At 33.4% G+C, this 12,476-nt stretch overlaps 1 protein-coding gene across 1 annotated transcript in view; it reads left to right on the top strand.

Moving 5' to 3' along the window:
* The window catches only part of srgap1a (SLIT-ROBO Rho GTPase activating protein 1a), a 250,898-nt gene that overhangs the window by 161,720 nt on the left and 76,702 nt on the right, over positions 1–12,476 (top strand). Inside the window, exons 7-11 of the mRNA XM_039760840.1 lie at positions 1,137–1,358; positions 6,921–7,022; positions 10,425–10,622; positions 10,728–10,812; positions 11,772–11,799. Of these exons, the coding sequence (XP_039616774.1) occupies positions 1,137–1,358; positions 6,921–7,022; positions 10,425–10,622; positions 10,728–10,812; positions 11,772–11,799 (635 nt within the window). The remainder of the gene's footprint in view (positions 1–1,136; positions 1,359–6,920; positions 7,023–10,424; positions 10,623–10,727; positions 10,813–11,771; positions 11,800–12,476) is intronic.

Below are 12,476 nucleotides of genomic sequence, written 5' to 3'. Positions count from 1 at the left end.
GTGTACTAAGGGTATAATGACAGCAAAATATGTGAATTTACAAATTGTATTCAGTTCTTCTTTGTGCTGGTTTTAAGGGATTCAACATATGCTAGTTTGAATTTTGAAATGATTGAATACATGTTAATAGTTACTTTCCATATGGGTATCTACTTGTTCCAAATAAAGCTAATTGTAAAACCGTAGGGGTGTTGTATTTCAACAGCTAAAAACAGTAAAGTCACCATTGCAATATGGCACCTAGTTCTCAGTATTTTATTACTTTGAAGAAAGAGAGTCAAATTTATCACAATATTGAGAATCTGAATAAGCACTTTCTTATGCATTTCTCTAAATCTGTGTAGAATAATCTAGTCTTCTTTACTATCCGTTTATTTTATGCTGCTCTTAAGTGGCTGTGTTGGTAAAAATAACTTTTACTATTCTCAATAGTGTAAATTTCAAGATAAGGAGCATAATAAAGAAGATCTTCTTTCTAAAATGCTGAGATTAAATTTAGGGAATGCCAGGATGCAGGCTGCATAATTTGAAACTGACCTAATAATATAGTAAGGTGTCCCAAATGTTACACATAATGGGTGTAAAAAATAATTCTATTATTTTCAAAAGCCTTTTGCAGGCAGGGTTGTTCATGGTGGTATAATAAAGTAACGTCAAAAGATGCAACTGCCATAACTCCAGTGAAATCTATTGCAGTTTTATGTTTCCCTATTGTTTGTCAATTAAAAGCCCCTGGCTTTAGATAAAGTTTGCTTTTAGACATGCTAGTTCCTTTGAGCACTGATTAATGGCTACTGTTAATTTCCATTTTTCTTTTGTGCAGTTTGTCTACTAAAATATTTACATTATTATTTATTAATTTATATGATTGTTATATAATATACTTTTATTTATATATGATTATTATTATTTGTATTGAAAAACATATTATTTAATTATTATATCATGTGAAAGACTACTTGGACCCACTGTAGTATACAGTACCTATTGGACAAAGATTGGAGTGTAACAGGCAATTATGTATCTGTTCCACAGGGCTTATTCCCATCTATGTTAATTCTTAAACTATTTCAAAAAGCAGATATGTTACAGTGAAAGTGAGTCTGTTTTATTTCTGTTTTTGTCTTTTCTTGCAGTGCTGTGATTTAGGATATCATGCCAGTCTCAACAGAGCTCTTCGGACATATCTGTCAGCAGAATATAACTTGGAGACATCAAGACATGAAGGCTTAGATATTATTGAAAATGCTGTTGACAATTTAGACCCCCGTAGTGATCGACAAAGATTTATGGAAATGTATCCTACTGCTTTTTGCCCTCCTGCTAAATTTGAATTTCAGTCACACATGGGAGATGAGGTCAGTTACCAGCAATGATTACTGGAATGAAGGAATAAACAAAGGTGTAGCAAGAGCATGTCCTAATTTTTTCCATGGTATAAGTTACAGTTATAATATCTGAATTACATATGCACAAATGCAAGACGTATTTGTTACCATTTTGTATGAGGTCAAAAAGAAGCAGTAATGTGTTCACAGCATCTTGAAAAAGTATTCAAAACTATTTTTACGTTTAGGAGTCACAGTCTGGTATTGATATGGTGATTATATAATTCACAGCTAAATGTTTGATTCCCAGGTGAGATAGCTGGAAAGAAGAAAATACATTTTTCAACTTTTTTTCCTTTAAAATATTAGTCACCAAACATCGATACTTTGTTGAATTAATATCTACAGCTGTATTTGCTAATAGCCTGTATGCGCCTCATATTTGCACATTATGATGAAGTAATGTCTGTTCATTACTTCTTGAAAAATGACCCTGGTTTTTTCAATTTTTTTAGAGAATATTGATGGACAAACTTCTTGTCACACATTTTAGTGGTTGGATGATGGTCAGACCACTGACTAGACCACAGAATGACATATATTCTCTTCATTTTTATGTCACTGCAGTGATACTTTAGTGATCTTTGAAAATTTTAATAATAATCTCTTTAGCAGTTTTAGTTTTTTAGCAGAAGAACACAGGTTTCTATCTATCTATCTATCTATCTATCTATCTATCTATCTATCTATCTATCTATCTATCTATCACAATAATAAGACAAAAATAGTCACAAAATGGTTTGGGTTAGCCACTCCATACAGTGGTGTGAAAAACTATTTTCCCCCTTCCTGACTTCTTATTCTTTTGCATGTTTGTCACACAAAATGTTTCTGATCATCAAACACATTTAACCATTAGTCAAATATAACACAAGTAAACACAAAATGCAGTTTTTAAATGATGGTTTTATTATTTAGGGAGAAAAAATCCAAACCTACATGGCCCTGTGTGAAAAAGTAATTGCCCCCTGAACCTAATAACTGGTTGGGCCACCCTTAGCAGCAATAACTGCAATCAAGCGTTTGCGATAACTTGCAATGAGTCTTTTACAGCGCTCTGGAGGAATTTTGGCCCACTCATCTTTGCAGAATTGTTGTAATTCAGCTTTATTTGAGGGTTTTCTAGCATGAACCGCCTTTTTAAGGTCATGCCATAGCATCTCAATTGGATTCAGGTCAGGACTTTGACTAGACCACTCCAAAGTCTTCATTTTGTTTTTCTTCAGCCATTCAGAGGTGGATTTGCTGGTGTGTTTTGGGTCATTGTCCTGTTGCAGCACCCAAGATCGCTTCAGCTTGAGTTGACGAACAGATGGCCGGACATTCTCCTTCAGGATTTTTTGGTAGACAGTAGAATTCATGGTTCCATCTATCACAGCAAGCCTTCCATGTCCTGAAGCAGCAAAACAACCCCAGACCATCATACTACCACCACCATATTTTACTGTTGGTATGATGTTCTTTTTCTGAAATGCTGTGTTCCTTTTCGCCAGATGTAACGGGACATTTGCCTTCCAAAAGTTCAACTTTTGTCTCATCAGTCCACAAGGTATTTTCCCAAAAGTCTTGGCAATCATTGAGATGTTTCTTAGCAAAATTGAGACGAGCCCTAATGTTCTTTTGCTTAACAGTAGTTTGCGTCTTGGAAATCTGCCATGCAGGCCGTTTTTGCCCAGTTTCTTTCTTATGGTGGAGTCGTGAACACTGACCTTAATTGAGGCAAGTGAGGCCTGCAGTTCTTTAGACGTTGTCCTGGGGTCTTTTGTGACCCCTTGGATGAGTCGTCTCTGCACTCTTGGGGTAATTTTGGTCAGCCGGCCACTCCTGGGAAGGTTCACCACTGTTCCATGTTTTTGCCATTTGTGGAGAATGGCTCTCACTGTGGTTCGCTGGAGTCCCAAAGCTTTAGAAATGGCTTTATAACCTTTACCAGACTGATAGATCTCAATTACTTCTGTTCTCATTTGTTCCTGAATTTCTTTAGATCTTGGCATGATGTCTAGCTTTTGAGGTGCTTTTGGTCTACTTCTCTGTGTCAGGCAGCTCCTATTTAAGTGATTTCTTGATTGAAACAGGTGTGGCAGTAATCGGGCCTGGGGGTGGCTACGGAAATTGAACTCAGGTGTGATACACCACAGTTAGGTTATTTTTTAACAAGGGGGCAATTACTTTTTCACACAGGGCCATGTAGGTTTGGATTTTTTCTCCCTAAATAATAAAACCATCATTTAAAAACTGCATGTTGTGTTTACTTGTGTTATATTTGACTAATGGTTAAATGTGTTTGATGATCAGAAACATTTTGTGTGACAAACATGCAAAAGAATAAGAAGTCAGGAAGGGGGAAAATAGTTTTTCACACCACTGTATGGAGTGGCTAACCCAAACCATTTTGTGACTATTTTTGTCTTATTATTGTGATATGTCTCTGTTTTGTTCCCTGTGAATCTTTTCATCACTTCTGACTGGTGTAGCAGTTAGTGCAGCTGTAAAGCATCACCATTATATGGTGCTGCCATTACCATACTTCACTCCAGCTAGGACCTAATATTCCTGTAATAAATTATTGGATTTACACTTAGAATATAGGACAGAAAAGTCTAATTTAGTCCCTATTGGTCCTGACAATTTTATAGGGATATACAGAACTAGTACTAGCTTCGCTTTCCCTCCATTCTGTACAGTGAACTACACTGAGCGCCAATGGAGTTTCAATGATTTTTAAATGGTGTTGTGCCTGTTGTTATAATCAGTTTCTTGGCTTGCTAAGAAATATCTTTGTCTTTAAGTTTTAAACTTTATTTTTTGAAGGTGTATTTTGCCATAGGTTAATTTAAAGTAGGAAATCTATTAAGTTCCCGCACAGTTTGAATCCATCAACAATTTATTGAGGTAGTATCTGAGCAAATTTACACTTGCAGATAAAAATTCTTTTTTTGTGCCAGTTCTTGGAGGGTTTTGTCCTTTTCTACATAATCTGACATGGTGTGCAAATCTGTGTAGTTTCGTGAGGAAAATACTAATTTAATGTATTTCATATTCACAATCTGAGAGTACAAAATGTGATGTATTTTAAATGATACATGACATTTCTACTCTAATAGTATGTGATTTTTGTCTCACAAAAGTGTCACAGTATTAATTACAGTTCTAAGCTATCATTATAGGCAATATTAATTACAGTGTAGACCAATGCAGTGAGGTTTTTCTTTTTTATTGTGTGATAGGGTTGTTTTCTAGCTGCAAATTATTATGTCATAATTAGGCAAAAAGTCCTACCAAAGTTGCTGCCTATTCAATGATTGTCATCCTAAGGAGATGAAATAAATCTGTTTAGAAGTATGAAGGAAAGAATGAGAAACATTACTAGTTGATCACTTTACATTTAACTGCAAAGTTAGTGTGGCAAATGGTAAAATGTGCAATAATTCAATTTTATAGATGTGAATGTAATATTAATTAGAATGGTTAAAAGGTATTTCAACAAAATACAACTGCCTAATTCAGTTAAAAATTACTGAAATAGAGCGTATTCAATTCTGAATGTGTATGTTTTAAAAAATGTTATAATAATAATGCGTGATTTGGCTTTTGCATAAGATCATTTTTATTTTTATCATAATACAGTATATGGTCAAAATTGAAGACTATACTTCTGAGACTTTGTGTGTTGTTATATTTCCATTGACAATTGTATATGATAAATAGAAGAAAAAGGAATGTTAAACCTACTGTTAAACACAATGAGATATACAAACATGATGCGCCAGTTGCTTCAATAATATCATTTATGATTTACCTTATTAATCAAAAAGTTGCTCACAGTCATTAATGCCTTTTCATAACCTTAAGGTGTATATTCCTGAAATTATACCAGTAACTATTAGAATAATTATCTGCTCTCTCTCTTTCTGGAGCAATTGAATGCACAGCTACACATGAAAATTCATTAAGACTGCATGACTACTCCAAGCTACAGCACATAGACCTTGAAAACCTCTTGCCATATCTCCATGTGAAGTATTGCTGGAGTTCTCATAATCTCATGAAAGAATGTGCTTATGCCCCTTGCCTTACAAGCTGGTTTTCTATTCAATTTCATATATTGATGTCTAGAGTAACAGCTGAGTGGAGAGATTTTAAAACCTAAATTAAATTTTCAATATTTAACTTGTAAAAAATGCTTGTGCCTCACCCTCTGTGCAACCAGGAGAAATCATTTGTCTTAGATATATAATGCATCATTCTAACTTAACATTAATTATTATACCCAACAACCCTCTTTGCAGTTATTGATTATGTCTTCTATTGGTCTGAGTTCTTACTGTGTTTTGTATTTCTACCTACCCTTTCCATATACAGGTATGCTTCTATCCACTGTTTAATCCTACCTCTTCTTCTATTTTATGCTTGCTGTCCTCTTTTTATTTCTCTGGCATCTGCATTTCAAAGCTCAGTACTCATCTTGCCCTATACTTAACCTTACTCATAATGTTATATAACGAAACTGAAGTCCCAAGGTGCAGTTTCAGTGCATATCAACTATACATCATGAGTGACTGTTGTAGTCTTTTACTCTTGGGACACATGTGCAAGCATATACAGTTATAAATTCCACTTATGATAAACTCAGATAAAACTGGCCCAAGAAAAATGCATTAGAACCAGAAAGGATACATCATTATGATCTCACAATGAAACCCTACAGAAGGAAAGCAAAAGAGTGATTATCCATGGACGTGCATCTGAAAGACTAGGTGCCGCAGCTTATATATTAAGACTACGGCAAGATTATGTCATTGTCAGTTGTATAAACTGGGCATAGAATATGTGTAAAAGATGTTTTACATGTAGTGAAAATGTATATTTTTAGTACATGCTGAATATTCATTCTTCACAGTAAATATTGTACCAGTATTATTTAGGATAAAGCTTGAAATTACAATTATCTTGTAAGCATACTTTGTTTTTTATAACTTTCAATAATCAATGCCAACAGTAGTTGTTTGATTATAGATATACCTGTAGTATAGTATTATATCGAGACTTCAATGTGCAATTCATTTTGCATCTAATATGAAGATAACCAACCACTGCACATCTCTGACCTACATTTGCACAATCTAAATACTAAATAAATGTACCTTGCAGTTCAGGTATCAAAGACAGTATTTAATCACTACATTATTGAAGCTCTTTGGATTTCCAGTCATTTTGAAGCAATAAAAAAGACAGAGTAAACCTGCATTTCTGAAATGAATGTAATTTGTGTTGATGATTAGTATTGCCCTGTACAGTATGACACATTGTCGACTTGCTTTTTATTGACTAACTAGGCCATATGTGTTAGTTGTCATGCCTTTAGCAGTATTTTAGAACTTTTACGCTTCTGTTTAGAAGACACTGTCGGCCTCTTTAATAATTTATTTGATCCCAGATTTATATGTCATTGTGTCTGTGCTGCTTAAATATGTCATGATTGTTAAAGGTCATTGTTACTCCATTTTTTTTTGTTTGTTTTTTTTTTGTTAGGTTTGTCAAGTCAGTGCCCAACAGCCTCTCCAAGCAGAGCTTATATTAAGATTCCAGCAGCTGCAATCTCGATTGACAACACTGAAAATTGAGAATGAAGAGGTCTGTACCCTAGTGAAATCATATGGATATAACTATAAATTTATAGCCATTTACCCTGGTGCACAGTAATTTAACACTATGTCTTAATCGTTTCTTGTTTGTTGTATGTTCATTTTCCAACAGGTACACAAAAGATTAGAGTCACACTACAATCATTATTATTTTAGTGAAAGCAAATGTAATGTACTTTATATTGAATAAAAAAATACACATAGTGTATTATCATTTTAACTATGCAGGGAAACAGTTTGTATCTAAAGCGAAGAAACATGCTTTTAGTTCCTTTACCTAAAAGCCAACAAAATTATTTAACACACAATAGGTGCACATGCATTTGTATATATAATATAATCATTTGTAGATACAAAAGTGGTGTTTTGTGTGAATGAGCAAGCATGTACTGTATGTAAAATATTGCACATTGTGGTATTATCTTTTATTACATACAGTTTTGTGTTTTATTGTACAGTTTTATTTTAATTATACTGTATATTATGTATACAGTACATATGTAGAATAATCTGACACTTCAAATTAGAAATGTACTATATAAAATTGAATATTTTTTCTTAATAAAAAATTTGTGAAGAAGTATGTTTCAAAAAGAAAACCTAGTTTAGCGTAGTTATGGTCCATGTTGTTCTTGGTTGAGGTGAATTGTATTTTTCTTAGTTATGTTATGAAATACAACTGAGAGCTGCCTATTCACCAGCCTCCTCAGTTGTGCACCACCAGTCATTGACTCTTTTGGTGTGCTGTGATAATGTAAAAATACAAATTAAGTAAAGTAGAATTTCAGCATTTGAAAAAAAATAGAATCAATAAAAAAGTATACTATAGGTGGTGTTTTCTTGAAAATAAATACTGTGAGCTGTTTACAGGGTAACAATACATTTTTATTTAGTGCTGGACTAAAATCAGGGTACAAAAATTTGTGATTTGTTAGCTCTGTATGTTGGACTTCAGCTTTCTATACAGTTTCTATTTATTCTAAATGAAAAAAGTTTACTTTTAGTAATATGGTTGAGAAAATAAATGCAGAGAGAACGAAAGAGAGAGCCTAGTATCTGTCAAGAATATTCTTCCTGTGTTTCATTAGGCATGCATCATACAGATTTCCCTCTAGACCACTATTCCTAGATGGTTAGTATTTATTCCACAATTTAAAGTGTATAATCTGCTGAGCTTTGCCACTCCATATGTAGTGAAGGGTGTCTAGAGAGGTTTTGACTAATTAAACAATCTTTCTACGCTGTCTATATTTTCATCCAGTAGAATGAATGATGTTTTACTGATGATTTGAACTACTGTACCAGGTTTAACATTTCAGCTCATTTTGTTGATCAGAGGTAGAGGGTTAACATTAAGATGCTGTAGATGAAGACTGATACAACAATTCTTTTATTAAACATTTGTTTTACTGCATTAACAAACATATTAAGTATGCCTACTTTTAATATATACATGCATTTATTAAGTCACCACTGTGTGGAGTTAGCACATTCATTAGCACAATACAATGTAGGTTTTAATTTTTTTTTTAATTGCAATTGGTATTCCAGTGCAGTTTATTACTTCATCTATACATTTTATCTGGTTGTTATATCATGATATTCAGAATATTAATATGACTGACATGTTTACATCACAATTTAAAGGTAGCATATAATTTTGTTTCTAATTTTTTATAAATATTGTGTTTTTTCCACTACTGTACATATTGGAGCAGTTGTTATCTGTACTGCCTCACTGCTTCATAGTTCTGGGTTTCATTTCAGTCCCTATATGGAATTTTCATATACTCTATGTCTACATGGCTGTTTATCTTCAAATTGCCATTTTCTTCCAATATCCTGAAAATGTATGGGTTTGGTGAAATTGATAAATCTAAATTATCCTGTCATTTCCCAGAGCTGCCATGATAGGTGCCAGCATTGTGGGATCCTAAAATTCAATTGTGCAGATTCTGAAAATAGGTGGATGGATTATTTCAGGGTGATAACTAGGACATTACAAGAAACTATAAGCAGAGCTCAGGGTTTTTTATAAACCATATAGAATATACCTAAACAAAAGAAACATGAGATGAAAATAAATCATCCATATATGATTTATCTAATTTTATTACTGGCTCATATTAAGTGGAATGTTTGTTGCTATAACCAAAACAATTAAATAGGAAGTCTAAGCCGTCAGTAAAAATGTATCACATTGAGAAAAAGTCTTTATTTAGCCACATTGAAGAGCTCAATGCATTTTTAATTATTTTTTTAAATGGGAACGCTATCTCTTAACAGGACATTTAGAAGTTCTGGTTGTCAGGTAAATATGAAATGTAATTAAGAGCTTTGAAAATCCAGATTGAAAATATTATTAGTTCAATATGCTCAGTATTTATGTTGGATTTGTCACAAGCTTAAAATGATATCTCTGATATCCAAGGCTTAAGATAAAAATAAAAATAGAAGAAATACTGATTAACTAAGGAAGAGGTTGGTGCAAAAAAAGGATAGAACATGCTAACCTGAGTTTTCTTTTTGCTGTTAATGATACTTGAATTTACTTCCGGGGGGTTCCTGCTTCAGCAAAATACTGTGCTATGGACTGAACACCTTGTACATAAACAGCATTAGCATATTTTTTTTTGGCAAGGGCATTATGTAGGCACAGTTCCTTAGAACATAAATGTGATTAATAAACCAACTTAAATAATAAAAAAATGTTTCCTAACTTGATCACATATTAATGCATGCATTTATTTAGGTGCAAAGCTGCCACCATATTGTAAAACTGATAAACGTCTACCAAATGTGGTGGGTGGGAAATAAAATGGGTTTGTATTTGACTTGTGATAAAGAGTGACCCACAAAGGCTTCAGTGTGAGCCCTTACAGTATTAAGGTCAAAGTTTCACTCATTCAATAATCAAAGCATTTTCCATTTTTATACTTTTGTCAGCACATTCCTGGCAAATGGACAATGAAGCACCCATTTTGGTGTCAAGGTTGTTGTGTAAACATAGTTTTATAGAAAGCCTGGACAAAATGTTGAGGGGGAGGGGGGGTAGAGGTGGTATAGTTAAAACAAAAAAGAAAAAAAATCATCATTCTTGAGTTTACTCATTTTGTACCTTGTATTCATCATATTATTTTATTTTTTAGACATGACTAAATTACTGTGTGAGAAAGTAGTCTGTAAGCCCAAAGAATCTACACAACTCTGAATATACTGTAAAAGTGATCATTAAAAAACTCCTCAAAATCTGAGCAATATATTCCTTGGAATGTCTCTTTTAATAATGAAATCCAACTCTGTGCTTAAAATGTTCTATAAAACCATTTTAGATTACAAAAGATTCTTTAATGGCAATGTTACAGTTTTGTTTTGATTTTCTGTTTTAAAGATCAAGAAAACCACAGAAGCAACTCTTCAGACAATACAAGACATGGTGACCATTGAAGACTATGATGTCTCTGAATGTTTTCAACATAGTCGTTCCACTGAGTCTGTTAAATCAACAGTATCTGAAACATACCTCAGCAAACCTAGCATTGCAAAGAGAAGAGCTAACCAGCAAGAAACGGAGCAGTTTTATTTTATGGTGTGTTCAGCAACTCTTAAAAGATTCTCGCAGTTTACTATATTCTAATTGTATGAATTATTTTATCTTGTTTTTAATTATAAAATCAAAATGCTTTAATTTTAGAAATTTAGAGAATTTCTTGAAGGGAGCAATCTCATCACAAAACTGCAAGCAAAGCATGACTTATTAAAAAGAACACTTGGAGAAGGTAAATATCTTTATTTGTAGATAATAAAGTATTTGTTCATGTATGTGTGTACAGTATCTATACTGATCAATTTTAGTACACAGTCCGCTCCTTTGTTTGCTGATATTAAGGGGCAGTAAAATGCCTGACCTCTACTACTAATATATATATATATATATATATATATATATATATATATATATATATATATATATATATATATATTTATATATATAAAAGCATAAAACATGTTTTGGTGCAGTAATCTTTCCATAGTTAGTTTAAGGCTTTGCATATAGTATTGTATATGACCTTGACACAAAAACATTTAAAACACACACTTATACATAAGCTAGCAAATGCAATATTGGCCCTAGTATGTGTTTGGCCGAGTGTGTGTTTGCCCTGCGATAAACCTGTGCCCTGTCAAAGATTTGTTCATGCCCTGCACCCTATGCTAACTGGGTTAGGCTGCAGCACCCCCACGACTCTGGTCTGGAAGCATGCTAGAAAATGACATGACTTATACATAAGACATGTATGGCAGAATCATTTTTGAAAACATTCAATTATCTAGTACCTATATCATAGATAGATAGATAGATGGATGGATGGATGGATAGATAGATAGATAGCATTTTATTTGTCTATTTTTTATTTATTTGGCTTTTTATAGATGCTCACCTCTGCTGAATAATTTGTTGGCTGAAAGTTCATAGTGTCAGTGTGTCAGAGAGAGGATGTGCAGTATTGTTCTGTATTGTCATGACACATTCTTGACATGTGTGTGTATAATCATATTTTATTAAAGAGAATTCACTGTTTGAAGGATTTTGTTTAATCTTAGCAATACGTATATAAACAGCACTAAGTATGTCAAACAATGATAAAGTAACATTTTGCTTTTAAACCTGTAAAAAAATCCTCTTGCATAAGAACTAATGTTGACTGCCAAATGATCTTTTTTTCCCTTTTCATAGGTCATAGAGCAGAATATATGACAACCAGGTACTAATACTTTTTTGTACATCACTTTTTAAAACATGCCTAGGCAGATTAGTAGAATTTGTATGTTTGTGGTACCTAACTTACTAGTGTTTCCTAACTTATTATACAGAAAGTGTCATAAATATCTTTGTGCTTAGGCATCAGTGAATCAAATCCAATTATCTTTTGTTACATAAGATGTTAATCATGTTTGTTTTTATCTTTAAGTATGCATCTGTAGACATGTTTTAACAGTTAAAAAAAGGTTTTCAGGAACAGGCGTACTAGGGCAGATTGTACTGAAAACAGCCTTTGGGCATTAGAAACTCTACCTTGCCAGAAGAGTGTGAATGGGGCGGCTTAAGAAGGACAAAGGCTCAGAATGTGTCGGCTAGTTAGGGCCAAGCTTCTGTCAAGTTCTTGGGAAGGAGAGAGAGAGAGAGAGAATTGTTAAAGAGGGGAAGAATTTTTTTAAGTGTTTCAGTTCTTAATTTTCTGTTGATTAAGTGCTTCAGCCACTGAAGCTCCAAGACAAGGAAATGCAGTGTATGGAAACCCCATTATAACAGCAGGCATTTTTTATTTGATGCTCCCTTTATTCATCCTGTCTTGTTTTTGTTGGGTTCAATGGGCGCCGCTAGGGGGTGTTGCAAGGAATGGCTACGCCCAATATTGCAGCACTTCCACCAGACCTGGAA

Source organism: Polypterus senegalus, chromosome 8 (genome assembly GCF_016835505.1).
Source record: "Polypterus senegalus isolate Bchr_013 chromosome 8, ASM1683550v1, whole genome shotgun sequence".
NCBI lineage: Eukaryota > Metazoa > Chordata > Cladistia > Polypteriformes > Polypteridae > Polypterus > Polypterus senegalus.
Note: the sequence above shows the minus strand (reverse complement) of the source record. Positions and strands in the feature narration are given on the sequence as shown.